The 14721-nt window shown below is 49.1% G+C and overlaps 1 protein-coding gene across 2 annotated transcripts in view; it reads left to right on the plus strand.

The window, feature by feature from the left end:
* LOC134949579 (uncharacterized) overlaps positions 1 to 14721 on the plus strand; it is a 38762-nt gene that overhangs the window by 6553 nt on the left and 17488 nt on the right. For both annotated transcript variants that reach the window (XM_063938239.1, XM_063938240.1), the window contains exons 3-6: positions 4789 to 5067; positions 5784 to 5900; positions 5998 to 6087; positions 6191 to 6331. In XM_063938239.1, the coding sequence (XP_063794309.1) occupies positions 4789 to 5067; positions 5784 to 5900; positions 5998 to 6087; positions 6191 to 6331 (627 nt within the window). The remainder of the gene's footprint in view (positions 1 to 4788; positions 5068 to 5783; positions 5901 to 5997; positions 6088 to 6190; positions 6332 to 14721) is intronic.

Consider the following 14721-nt stretch of genomic DNA (forward strand, 5'->3'; position numbering starts at 1 on the left):
ACCCCTCGGGCCTCATAATGAATGTCAATGATCCCCGGGACAAGGGCAGGGGACACCAGCATCAGGTCAATCCTGGAAAAGGAGCCATGAGCACTGGAAAAACAGGAGAACTGGCGGGCCGTAGGGTGACGGAGCCTCCACACATCAACCCACTGCAAGCTATCCAAGAAATCTGCAAACTTAGTAGGGCCACCACTCGCCAGCGCAACACTCGGGGAGTGCCATCGATCCAAGGACAAATCTAGGATGTTATTAAAGTCACCCAGGCATATCACTGGGGTAGTGGGAGATGAAGCGATGAAAGAGGCAGCCTGCTGCAACACAGCATATGAAAAGGGAGGGGGGACATACACCGCTAATATGTAATAGGGCTGGGAGCTCAGTTTACATTCCATAAATACAAATCTTCCATATGGGTCAGTTTTGATCGACAGTAATTCAAATTGCACTGATTTTTTAATCAGAACCGAGACACCCCTAGAAAAGGAAGAGTGAGAGGCGTGGTAAGCCCATCCCACCCAAGCCCGGCGTAAAGACAGTAACCTATGTCCCTCTAAGTGGGTCTCACTGAGGCATGCAATGTCCGGGTCATATTTCTTAATCATATTTAAAACCAGAGATCGTTTGATTTTGTTATTCAGACCTCGGACATTCCACGCCAACAGCTTCAGATTAGTCATGACTCCATGTAGACTCTATGTGTCTCCCGGATAGACATTTCCCAGAATACAACTGAGAACCAACATCAGTAATACCAGTAACACATGACGTACATAAGCCCAGCATTATAATCCATAGCGTCTGAATTAATAAACATCCTTGCTTCAAAAAAAACTCAGGTAAGAAAAATAACAAACTAAAGAAAGAAAACCAAAAACAGCAGCAAAGAGAGCCGCAACTAGCAGCTTCCCAATTATCCCTCCCCTCCCCGTATACCCCCCAGAACACCGGCATACTTATATCCCAAACCAACAACCCAAACTACCAAGTGCTGAGTAGGCCTAGATTCTCAACTAAACCTCTAACCAACACCACTTGGACGGTAAGTCTTGAGCCACCAATGCAAAGGAGGGGGGCTCCCCGATCTAAGATCGTTCCCTCCGATAGCCCAGACCCAGCTCCTGCAACTCAGGAGATCAGTCCGGAGCCAGCTGTCGAGCACCCGGCGCAAATCTGTCCAGCCATTGTGCCGCTTCCCTGGGGGAATTAAAAAACTTGGTCTCCCCGTCCGCCACAACTCGGAGCCTTGAAGGAAACAGCATGGAATACGGAATGTTGAGGTCTCGCAGACGCCGTTTAATGGGCATAAACTGGGCTCTGTCCTTCTGGACGTCTGCGGCAAAGTCCGGGAAGGCCGACACCTTGACTCCATTACGGACCAGCAGGCCCTTTGTGCGACCTAGGCGAAGAACTGAGTCCCGGTCCTTATAATGTAGGAATTTGGCAATGAAGGTGCGAGGAGGGGCACCAGGAGGTAGTGGCCGAGATGGTATCCTATGTGCACGCTCCACCGCAAATTGGGCCGTAAAGGACTCAGCACCATACATCTCCTTGAGCCAAGATTCGAGGAAGTCCTCCGGCTGCGAGCCCTCTTCTCTTTCAGGTAGGCCCACAAATCTGACATTGTTCCTACGCAGTCTTCCCTCCATGTCTAAAAGCTTAGTCTGGAGGGAGGAGACTTGTTGGGTCACCGTGGATACGGACTGCTTCAGGGGTCCACACATATCTTCCAGGTTGGAGACCCTTGTCTCCGCCTCACCCACTCTCTCACGAATGCGCTGGACATCTTGTCGGAGTAAGGATAGGTCACACTGCACCTTCTCCATCTTGTCGGAGAGACGTTGCTCACTGCCAGCTATAGCCTCCAGCACCTGTTGAATAGACGGCGCCTCCGCCACCCCCGGGGAGCCAGCCGCAGACACGGAGGGGGAATCAGAATGGGTAGGAGAGGGAGCCGACGACACCTTGGGTGTGGGTTGTCTGGCATATCTTTCTAGCTTGGCCGCAGCCGCACTTTGGCCTCCCTTAACCATATTGAACAGGAGCAGTCACAACCACCCTAGGGCAGGGTGTTCCGTGTAGAAGTATAATGAGAAGGCGGTAGGAGCGAGGACGCCCTCAATTAGTGGCGGGAAGCAACCGTGCCCAGTCCTTATATCAAAATATCAATGGATAGAAAATACAGGCTTGTGTAGAAGTAGCAGCAATATGTACAGTAATATTGAAGAGGGAGAATCTTGCAGCAACTTCGGAAGGCAAGGGCAGGATGTCGGTGCGTAGCACACTGAAGGATATTAGTGCAGTATAGCGACGCAGTCAGTTCCAATTACTAATGCATCTCTTATGTGGTAGAATGGGAGAGCTGTGCAGCAAAAGACACCTGACTGTGCTTCCAGCAGTATGTTGAGTCAGTATAGGTAGTATAGATACTGAGAGGCTGAGAGTGAGTGAGCAACTGATAGTGAGGTCCCAAATAGCAAAGGCTCACTGGTCACAGGAGAGTTCCATCAGGCAGCCCATCAAATGTGCAGGCATTAGCAGCAGCCTTTATCATTCACTCCCAAAATGGCCGCAGTGTCCCTTCCTCTTCCCCTTCCCCAGGAGTACCTGTTTGTTCTCCCGTCTTCAGGGTCACTTCAGGGACCCAGGTTACAGCCCTGGAGGCAGAGGAGAGGCTATCTCCCCCCCACAGTCCTTTTGCGGGCTCCGGCAGCAGCGGCAGCCCGCCGCTCGAGCTCCGGGTGTCCCGCGATCGAGGCCGCCAAAATCGAGGCCGGGGATCCGGAGAACTTGTAGGCCGCAGGGCCGGATGTCGGTGAGAGCCGCGTCTACGGGACCCGGAGAACACGGATAGGGACGCCCGGCAGTGCCCAGCAGTGCAGGGTGAGCGATTCGGCCGGGTAGGAGCACCAGAGGGAATAAGGATGGGTATCAGGAGTTTGGTGGCCGGGGAGCTCCCGAGACCTGCTGCCTACTCCTTAGCCGTCGTGGCCACGCCCCCCCAAGTCTGCAGTGTTTAACATTAATACTTCCCCCTATCCCACTGTGATTAAAACTTTGAGGGGATATTTATCAAAACATGGAGAGATAAAGTACCACCCAACCAGCTCTGAATTGCTATGTTACAGGCTGTGTTTGGAAAATGACAGACGCCGATCGGTACTTTATCTCTCTCAATTCTTTGATAAATTGTCCCCTTGATTTCAAATGTCATCAGTGCTGACTTGTGAATGTTATTAGTATTTAGTTTATCTTGAACAACTGGGGTTTTATGTAGGTCCGGTTGGGATCCCGCCAGTCAGAATACTGGCGCCGGAATGCCGACACTACTCGGAATGTCGACACCGGCATCCCGAATAGGGTCACCAGACCAGGACCGGAATACCGACCGCTGGGATCCCGAACAATCATCCGCTGTGCTGCCGGAGAGGGAAGACGCGGGGGAGAAGTTACGGTTAGGCTGTGGCCAGGGCGGTTAGGATTAGGCACCCCCAGGGAGGGTTAGGCTTAGGCTGCGGGTGGTGGTGGGGGGGATAGGGTTGGGTTTAGGCTGCAGTGAGGAGGGTTAGGTTTAGGCACTACTGGGGAGGGTTAGGCTACATGAGTGGGAGGGTTAGGTTTAGGCTTCTAGAAGAAAGGGTTAGGGGCCCAGTGGGGGAAGGTAAGTATACTTCCCTTCCCCTGTGAGGATTCTAATCATCGCCATGCCGCAGACTGTATTCTGACCGAAGGCATTTTAATCCTAACCTATTTTATGTTTATTAGAATTCAGAAATAAGCAATAAACAGAACCAAAATCACATTCAGGGGGTATATTTAATTGATGTCGAATTACAGCGTGGATTCGTCAGTTTTCAGATTCGACACTATTCGACAGCCGAAACCCTCTACCCGGGACCCTGAATTCGACATATTAAATTAAAAACGGATTCAACACGCCCTCGGTCGAAAACGGACCAATCGTCGAATAGTGGGCGGCCTGGATTCGACTTCCCGCTGTTTGGAATCCTATATAGGGCTTGTTTGCTGCGTGCTCAGCAGCCATTTTGTGAACCTGCAGAGCGGAGTGAGGAGCTGCAGAGTGATCAATTTGGTTTTGGAGTGAGGAGAGAGGAGTGGCTTTGGAGAAGTGTATCCTGGGTAAAACTGTGGAATCATGGGTACATTACTCTCAGCCGAGTACAGGAAAAAATATTCTTTAAAAAAATCGAATATATAATACTGTGGGTCATAAATAGAAAAACCAAGTAAGTAATCACTTCAAATATAAATAGATATGCTATTAGAAATTAAAAAAAGCACCAAAAAATAAAAGTATTTAAGATTTCTTATCAGCTCACGCCAGAAAAAGTAGGTGCAATGAAGTTGACGAAATGACTGTCGAAAAGCACTGATGTCGAATCGACATTCTTCAATTGAATATACTTTTCGAAATGCCGCATTTTTAACATTACAGACATGAAATTGTCGAAAAGTCAAAACTGAAACTACAGTTTTTTTGTCGATAAGTGCCGGATTGAATTGTCGAATCCGATTCGACATGGTTTTTTGGTCAAAAAAGCTCAGTTTTTCGACAAATTAAGTAATTCGACATCAATTGAATATACCCCTTAGTAAATAGTAAAGTAGTAACTGGCGTTTCCCCAATGATGGGTTGCCCTGTGTTAAATATGCTTATCTCTGAGAGGGCAGTTGATGACTAATTGAGCCAAAAAGCTAAATAATAAAGCATAGCATGACCGTTATTTCTGTTTGCTTTTGTTTTTTTCCCTCACTATGTTATACCAGAAGTCACCTCATATGTCCAGAGATGACGACGATCAGGAGAACCAGCAATGCTTCTCAGGGCACCACGAAACGCTGCAGAACAAGGAAAACGTGCCCAAATCTCAGCAGAACAAGAAAAATCTGGCTGAAGCACAGTCTAAAAAGGAAAACATGACTGAAATTCCTCAGAACAAGGAAAACATGCCGGGAAAATATTCCAGCGCCACTGTAACTGCACACAGAGGCCGAGGGCGGCCGAAAGGCAGCAAAAACAAGACTTTCCCTACAAACCCAACCAGGGTGAGAGACCTATGCATGTTGTTTCTTCTCATGGGATTGTATTATATACCTGTGGTCGTTTCAAATAGCTCTTCAGAGCATCCACACGCAGCGGAGGCAGCCATTTTGTGAGGTTTAAACAATATAACTGAGATGGCTGCTCTTCCATTTTCTAAAAGACAGTGACCGCACTGAGACACAATTTATTGTATGAAGTAAATTTTAGACAGGGTCGAACAGACAGGTGCAAAATACACTTTGGGGACAATTTAGATATTCAATTGAATTTTTTTTTTATTTTTTTTTATAATTAATGGGCACTTAACAGAGCAATTCAATTGTTACTCCAATCGGGTGTGACTGCCACAGGCGCCCATTATTCATCACGCTTGTTGTGCCCAAAATCACCTGGGTTTACCCATGTAAAGTGGCTAATCCCATCTAAATTACTGGTCAGGATGCCCAAGCCATGGATTTTCCCTGAATACTGTTCGTCACCTCAGAAGGGTGCAAACAGAAATATGGGTGCCCTGGAATTCACACCCGTTGGCACAAACAATGGACTAACTCCCATTTGTTTAGGCGGGAGCTGCGAGCACCGATAAACAATTGAATCTCCATCTTTGAGTCTATATATAGACATTTACTCCTGTTATACGTGGGGATTGCTCTGGTTGTGATTCAGCATCCTATTGGCTGAGAATGAAGGCCCTAAAGCAGTCTCTTGTTTCTCATAGGTCTACTCAGTCCGTGAGGGAAAGTCTCTGGTATATGCATCAAGAATAGATACAAAGCCTAAAGATGGAGCAGACACCACCCACAGAGGCCGAGGGAGACCAAAGGGAAGTACGAAGGTGAGAAGGAGGATAGACACTGTAGGGACACGTGTCCTCATGAAGTGTAACCTCAGAGAGGGCATTTTGTGAAATTGTGATACATCTTTCTCTTCAGGTAAACCGAATTGATGATGATGCCCCAAAGAGATCGCGAGGCAGGCCGAAGGGAAGCAAGAACCGCAAACCATCCAGGGCCTCTCTAGTGGTGAGAGGAAGGGTTACGATCTGTACTGTATAACGTCACTTTGGGTATAGGTCTTGTGACATATTTTCCCTTCATATTGCTCATTATCCCCTGGTTTCCACAGAAACGGATACCTGGAACCCCGAAAATGGCAAGAGGGCGGCCGCGGAAGATACCAGCAACAAACGAAGGTGCCGCCGCCGTTCCAAAAGGAAACAGAGGACGGCCAAAGGGAAGCCTAAATAAAATTCCTTCTGCCAGAAAGGTGAGGTGTGTTTATACAGTCAGTCATCTCGCCCACCCACGTTTCTCCTCTGTCTGTCTGCTTCTATGTCCATGCAGGGAGAAGAGCAAGAAAATAAAAACGCAAGGCCTTGAGCGGGCCAAGAGGAAAAAAAACAGACTAATCCTACATCCACTGGGGGACACTGGAGCATGAGGCTGGGGTAGGCAGTGCTGGGGGAGTCTGGCACTTTAATAATTAAATAAGTCTGAACTGGCTCCTCCCTTCCCGTACCCCAGCAGCCCTAGTGAGACAGTTATGGTTCAGGTACACGTTGGAGCTGGGCGTTTTTTCCTCAGGCTGCTAGATTACGTGTTTTATTTATTTTACAGGAGTCTGCCTGCCATATGGGAATACTTCTGGGGCTACTCACCACTCCCGTCACAGGGCTGTGTGTGGGCAGTCACCGGGCCCAGGAGGTTTAGTGTAGCAGTAAGTAGGATCCGTCCACCAGCGATGGAGGATGCATCGGCATCTGCCTAAAGGCCCATAAATACCTGGGCGATTTTGAGCTGAAAGCAGATCACTTTTGGTGTTTTGAGCTGCTTTCAGCTCAAAACCGCCCAGTGTGTATGCCACGGCGATGAGTGCTGATGCGCGCTCCCGCTTCATCGCCGGCGGCCGCCATTCATCTGCTGGTATTACCAGCAGATGAACAGCTTTCCATAGCGTCCTACTATAGAATGCCGTTCACCCCCCGCTGACATCGCTGGGCAGGGGGGAAAAGCGCTCACTGTGTATGCACCTTTAGCCACAGTTGTCCCTGTCCCGACACAGCCACCATAGTTAGCATATTGCGGCTAGTAATGGGGGCGGGGGACGGCACCCTCAGTGGTAGCCCTCACTTTTTGGTGGCCGTGTTTGGCGTCTTCCTGAAATGGGTGATCTCTCCTTGGCTAAACGGTTGGTTGACCCTGGAAAGGGGAGGTCTGCTTCCCTCCTCCCTACCGTTGGTGCTTGTCTGGATACAGACTGCCCACCGTTGGCCGTAAGTAGCAGTAAGAAGGACACTCTGCAAGGTCTGTTCCCAGACCTTGCAGAGAGGCAGAATCCAGGCAGGGAAGGGCTGCAGCAGGGTGGAAAGGAATCTGCAGACTACTACAGGTAAGCTTACGCTGCTGCCTTTAAAGGCTGGTAGGCTGGTAAATGTCTGTTTATACTTTACTTGGCTGGAGTTGCTCCCATGTGACTGGCACATGCAGGGTTGCTATGCCCTATTGGTATACTCTCAGGTTACTAGATTGTATAGACCTGCCTAAGCTTACCTTTTGTCTACGGTGTCCAGCATGGGCCAGTATTGTTGAGTTGCCTTGGTGGCTCCTGTCGATCTTAGGAAAAGGGGGCTTATTTCACACATTTCTTAGGAAGAAGCTCTTCCTTCTCCTATTCCATTGTGGCATGGACAGCATGATTCCACATGAGGTTAATGTGGGACGGTAGGCTTTTGCAGGATTGGAGCAGCAGCAACAGGTCTGATGGAATCCAGTCTGGGTTTTGGCTGAGTCTGTTGTAAGCCACAGCTGGGCTGATTACTGCAACTTGTCTGCTACCTTTTAAAAATGTTTTTGTTTGTTCAGTAGGTCATTGCTCCTGATGCCAGCAAGTAGCCAGGCGATAGGTTGTGGGTCTGGGGTTCCATTAGGAGCCATTTGTAATCTGTACTGTTTGTGATTATCAGAACTTGAAATGTTGTGCTGCTGTTTTAAAACCTGCATGGAAATTGTGTAATCTTCCTGTGGTGGAAAATAAAGTGAGTTGGACTGTACTCCATCTACAGTATGTGGTTCTGTCACACCATAGAAACCATGGATTCTATTATTAAGATGCCCCAAAAACGTCCCATCATGGTAAAAGAGGCTCTTCATTGAATTCCCTTTATTACCGGTATGGGATGGTTGCAGATAGGTCTTCATCCTTGGCGGACAGGACTAGTTCAGCATGCCCCCTTTCTCTGACGTCCTAGTGGATGCTGGGGACTCCGTAAGGACCATGGGGATAGCGGCTCCGCAGGAGACTGGGCACAAAAGTAAAGCTTTAGAACTACCTGGTGTGCACTGGCTCCTCCCCCTATGACCCTCCTCCAAGCCTCAGTTAGATTTTTGTGCCCGAACGAGAAGGGTGCACACTAGGTGGCTCTCCTGAGCTGCTTAGTGAAAAGTTTAGTTTTAGGTTTTTTATGTTCAGTGAGACCTGCTGGCAACAGGCTCACTGCATCGAGGGACTAAGGGGAGAAGAAGCGAACTCACCTGCGTGCAGAGTGGATTGGGCTTCTTAGGCTACTGGACATTAGCTCCAGAGGGACCGATCACAGGCCCAGCCATGGATAGGTCCCAGAGCCGCGCCGCCGGCCCCCTTACAGAGCCAGAAGAGGTCCGGAAAATCGGCGGCAGAAGACGTCCTGTCTTCAACAAGGTAGCGCACAGCACTGCAGCTGTGCGCCATTGCTCTCAGCACACTTCACACTCCGGTCACTGAGGGTGCAGGGCGCTGGGGGGGGGCGCCCTGAGACGCAATAAAAACACCTTGGATGGCAAAAAATGCATCACATATAGCTCCTGGGCTATATGGATGAATTTAACCCCTGCCAGAATACACAGAAAAACGGGAGATAAGGCCGCCGAGAAGGGGGCGGAGCCTATCTCCTCAGCACACTGGCGCCATTTTCCCTCACAGCTCCGTTAGAGGGAAGCTCCCTGGCTCTCCCCTGCAGTCACTACACTACAGAAAGGGTTAAAAAAGAGAGGGGGGCACTAATTAGGCGCAGTATAAACAATACAGCAGCTATAAGGGGAAAAACACTTATATAAGGTTATCCCTGTATATATATAGCGCTCTGGTGTGTGCTGGCAAACTCTCCCTCTGTCTCCCCAAAGGCCTAGTGGGGTCCTGTCCTCTATCAGAGCATTCCCTGTGTGTGTGCTGTGTGTCGGTACGTTTGTGTCGACATGTATGAGGAGAAAAATGATGTGGAGACGGAGCAGATTGCCTGTAATAGTGATGTCACCCCCTAGGGGGTCGACACCTGAGTGGATGAACTGTTGGAAGGAATTACGTGACAGTGTCAGCTCTGTAGAAAAGACAGTGGTTGACATGAGACAGTCGGCTACTCAGCTTGTGCCTGTCCAGACGTCTCATAGGCCGTCAGGGGCTCTAAAGCGCCCGTTACCTCAGATGGCAGATATAGACGCCGACACGGATACTGACTCCAGTGTCGACGGTGAAGAGACAAATGTGACTTCCAGTAGGGCCACACGTTACATGATTGAGGCAATGAAAAATGTTTTACACATTTCTGATAATACGAGTACCACCAAAAAGGGGTATTATGTTCGGTGAGGAAAAACTACCTGTAGTTTTCCTGAATCTGAGAAATTAAATGAGGTGTGTGATGATGCGTGGGTTTCCCCCGATAACAACTGATAATTTCTAAAATGTTATTGGCATTATATCCTTTCCCGCCAGAGGTTAGGGTGCGTTGGGAAACACCCCCTAGGGTGGATAAAGCGCTCACACGCTTGTAAGAACAAGGGCTCTACCCTCTCCTGAGATGGCCGCCCTTAAGGATCCTGCTGATAGAAAGCAGGAGGGTATCCTAAAATGTATTTACACACATGCTGGTGTTATACTGCGACCAGCAATCGCCTCAGCCTGGATGTGCAGTGCTGGGTTGGCGTGGTCGGATTCCCTGACTGAAAATATTGATACCCTAGATAGGGACAGTATATTATTGACTATAGAGCATTTAAAAGATGCATTTCTATATATGCGTGATGCACAGCGGAATATTTGCCGACTGGCATCAAGTCTAAGTGCGTTGTCCATTTCTGCCAGTAGAGGGTTATGGACACGACAGTGGTCAGGTGATGCGGATTCCAAACGGCATTTGGAAGTATTGCCTTATTAAGGGGAGGAGTTATTTGGGGTCGGTCTTTCAGACCTGATGGCCACGGCAACAGCTGGAAAATCCACGTTTGTACCCCAGGTCGCCTCTCAACATAAGAAGACGCCGTATTATCAGGCGCAGTCTTTTCGTGGGCAAGCGGGCAAAAGGTTCCTCTTTTCTGCCCCGTGACAGAGGGAGAGGAAAAAGGCTGCAGAAATCAGCCAGTTCCCAGGAACAGAAGCCCTCTCCCGCCTCTGCCAAGCTCACAGTATGACGCTGGGGCTTTACAAGCAGAATCAGGCACGGTGGGGGCCCGTCTCAATGAATTTCAGCGCGCAGTGGGCTCACTCGCAATTAGACCCCTGGATCCTTCAGGTGATATCTCAGGGGTAAAAATTGGAATTCGAGACGTCTCCCCCTCGCCGGTTCCTAAAGTCGGCTTTACCGATGTCTCCCTCTGACAGGGAGGCAGTTTTGGAAGCCATTCACAAGCTGTATTCCCAGCAGGTGATAATCAAGGTACCCCTCCTGCAACAGGGAACGGGGTATTATTCCACACTGTTGTGGTACCGAAGCCGGACGGCTCGGTGAGACCGATTCTAAATCTAAAATCTTGAACACTTACATACGGAGGTTCAAATTCAAGATTGAGTCACTCAGAGCAGTGATTGCGAACCTGGAAGAAGGGGACTACATGGTGTCTCGGGACATCAAGGATGCTTACCTTCATGTCCCAATTTACCCTTCTCACCAAGGGTACCTCAGGTTTGTGGTACAGAACTGTCACTATCAGTTTCAGACGCTGCCGTATGGATGGTCCACGGCACCCCGGGTCTTTACCAAGGTAATGGCCGAAATGATGATACTCTTTCGAAGGAAGGGAATTTTAGTTATCCCTTACTTGGACGATTCCCTGATAAGGGTAAGATCCAGGGAACAGTTGGAGGTCGGTGTAGCACTATCTCAGGTAGTGTTGCGGCAGCACGATTGGATTCTCAATATTCCAAAATCGCAGCTGATTCCGACGACTCGTCTTCTGTTCCTAGGGATGATCCTGGACACAGTCCAGAAAAAGGTGTTTCTCCCGGAGGAGAAAGTCAGGGAGTTATCCGAGCTAGTCGGGAACCTCCTATAACCGAGCCAAGTCTCAGTACATCAATGAAAGGGTTCTGGGAAAAATGGTGGCTTCCTACGAAGCAATCCCATTCGGCAGATTCCACGCAAGAACTTTCCAGTGGGACCTGCTGGACAAATGGTCCGGGTCGCATCTTCAGATGCATCAGCGGATAACCCTGTCACCAAGCACAAGGGTGTCTCTCCTGTGGTGGTTGCAGAGTGCTCATCTTCTAGAGGGCCGCAGATTCGACATTCAGGACTGGGTCCTGGTGACCACGGATGCCAGCCTGCGAGGCTGGGGAGCAGTCACACAGGGAAGGAATTTCCAGAGCTTATGGTCAAGCCTGGAGACATCACTTCACATAAATATCCTGAAGCTAAGGGCCATTTACAATGCTCTAAGCTCAGCAAGACCTCTGCTTCAAGGTCACCCGGAGTTGATCCATTCGGACAACATCACGGCAGTCACCCACGTAAACAGACAGGGTGACACAAGAAGCAGGAGGGCAAGGCAGAAGCTGCAAGGATTCTTCGCTGGGCGGAAAATCATGGGATAGCACTGTCAGCAGTATTCATTCCGGGAGTGGACAACTGGGAAGCAGACTTCCTCAGCAGACACGACCCCCACCCGGGAGAGTGGGGACTTCACCCAGAAGTCTTCCACATGTTTATAAAACTCGACAAGTATTGCGCCAGGTCAAGGGACCCTCAGGCAATAGCTGTAGACGCTCTGGTAACACAGTGGGTGTACCAGTCAGTGTATGTGTTCCCTCCTCTGCCTCTCATACCCAAGGTACTGAGAATTATAAGATGGAGAGGAGTAAGCACTATATTCGTGGCTCCGGATTGGCCAAGAAGGACTTGGTAACCGGAACTTCAAGAGATGCTCACGGAGGATCCGTGGCCTCTACCTCTAAGAAGGGACCTGCTCCAGCAAGGACCCTGTCTGTTCCAAGACTTACCGCGGCTGCGTTTGACGGCATGGCGGTTGAACGCCGGATCCTGAAGGAGAAAGGCATTCGGGATGAAGTCATTCCTATCCTGATCAAAGCCAGGAAAGATATAACCGCAAAACATTATCACCGCATTTGGCGAAAATATGTTGCGTGGTGCGAGGCCCGTAAGGCCCCGACGGAGGAATTTTCAACTAGGTCGATTCCTACATTTCCTGCAAACAGGAGTGTCTATAGGCCTGAAATGGGGGTCCATTAAGGTTCAAATTTCGGCCCTGTCAATTTTCTTCCAAAAAGAACTAGCTTCAGTCCCTGAAGTTCAGACGTTTGTGAAAGGGGTACTGTATATACAGCCTCCTTTTGTGCCTCCAGTGGCACCTTGGGATCTAAATGTAGTTTTTGGGTTCCAAAAGTCACATTGGTTTGAACCACTTAAATATGTGGAGTTAAAATATCTCACATGGAAAGTGGTCATGCTGTTGGCCCTGGCCTGGGCCAGGTGCGTGTCAGAATTGGCGGCTTTATCCTGTAAAAGCCCTCATCTGATTTTCCATTCGGACAGGGCGGAATTGAGGACTTGTCCTCAGTTTCTCCCTAAGGTGGTTTTCAGCGTTTCACCTGAATCAACCTATTGTGGTGCCTGCGGCTACTAGGGACTTGGAGGACTCCAAGTTGCTAGACGTTGTCAGGGCCCTGGAAATATAGGTTTCCAGGACGGCTGGAGTCAGAAAATTTGACTCGTTGTTTATTCTGTATGCACCCAACAAGCTGGGTGCTCCTGCTTCTAAGCAGACTATTGCTCGTTGGATTTGTAGTACAATTCAGCTTGCACATTCTGTGGCAGGCCTGCCACAGCCAAAATCTGTAAAAGCCCATTCCACAAGGAAGGTGGGCTCATCTTGGGCGTCTGCCCGAGGGGTCTCGGCTTTACAACTTTGCCGAGCAGCTACTTGGTCAGGAACAAATACGTTTGTAAAATTCTACAAATTTGATACCCTGGCTGAGGAGGACCTGGAGTTCTCTCAATTGGTGCTGCAGAGTCATCCGCACTCTCCCGCCCGTTTGGGAGCTTTGGTATAATCCCCATGGTCCTTTCAGGAACCCCAGCATCCACTAGGACGTCGGAGAAAATAAGAATTTACTTACCGATAATTCTATTTCTCGTAGTCCGTAGTGGATGCTGGGCGCCCATCCCAAGTGCGGATTGTCTGCAATACTGGTACATAGTTATTGTTACCAAAAAATCGGGTTATTGCTGTAGTGAGCCATCTTTTCTAGAGGCTCCTCTGTTATCATGCTGTTAACTGGGTTTAGATCACAAGTTATATGGTGTGATTGGTGTGGCTGGTATGAGTCTTACCCGGGATTCAAAATCCTTCCTTATTGTGTACGCTCGTCCGGGCACAGTATCCTAACTGAGGCTTGGAGGAGGGTCATAGGGGGAGGAGCCAGTGCACACCAGGTAGTTCTAAAGCTTTACTTTTGTGCCCAGTCTCCTGCGGAGCCGCTATCCCCATGGTCCTTACGGAGTCCCCAGCATCCACTACGGACTACGAGAAATAGAATTATCGGTAAGTAAATTCTTATTTTTTCTACCCAACCAGAGGTTATCTTACACCTTAGTTTTCATTGTCGGTTGAAGGGGTTCCTCTGCCCCCAGCCAAGAGCACATAAGGACCCTACTTTCACTCCAGCCTTGTGTTCCAGCCTCATGTGGTGCACGTTTTTTGTCTTGGGCAAGATTTACTTCTCTAGCCCTTTGTTGGTGCTATTAGCTGTTGTATTCCAGATGGTCCTGATACACACTTAAGTGTCCGCTGAGCTTCTTCGGAGTGTGGTTTGTTGGTTCAACCCTGTACGGTTCAAGATCATCTCTTTTCCATAAGGATATGGTGTGTTCTACCTGGTCCTATTCCAGGTCCTCTTCTCACAGCTTCTGGTGGGTAGTTGTGTTGCCCACTTGAGGAGGAGAGGGGTTTACCGAACATGTTATATATTTTCTGTCCCTGGACTTAGACCCTGCAGTTTGCTTCTTCCTTGCTTGGCGACAGTGTGTGTCTTCTCTTTTTTCCTCTTATCACCTCTGAAGGCCACGACTATTGAGGAGGGGATAAGCCCAGGCCATCAGGCTCCCATATGGCAGGGTGGGTTTTTCAGTTCTCAGTAAGCATTTGACATTCCGTGGCACTTTCCAATATGACCCATTGTTTTTCTATGGACCCCTGTGACATCCCGTCTGGATCACGTGATGCGACTGGGTGGTGGTTGGACTCCGCCACCTTTAAGGGATACGCTTCTAGGTCTCTGTGATCTTCTAGAGGTTCTCTGCTGGGCCATCCCATTTTTTTGTTTTCTTATAAAAAAAATCTAGTAGTCTTAAGGTCCATACACACTTGCCGTTTTTGCCCAGCGTGTCTGCA

The sequence above is a fragment of the Pseudophryne corroboree genome, chromosome 8, assembly GCF_028390025.1.
Source record: "Pseudophryne corroboree isolate aPseCor3 chromosome 8, aPseCor3.hap2, whole genome shotgun sequence".
NCBI classification, from domain to species: Eukaryota; Metazoa; Chordata; class Amphibia; order Anura; family Myobatrachidae; genus Pseudophryne; species Pseudophryne corroboree.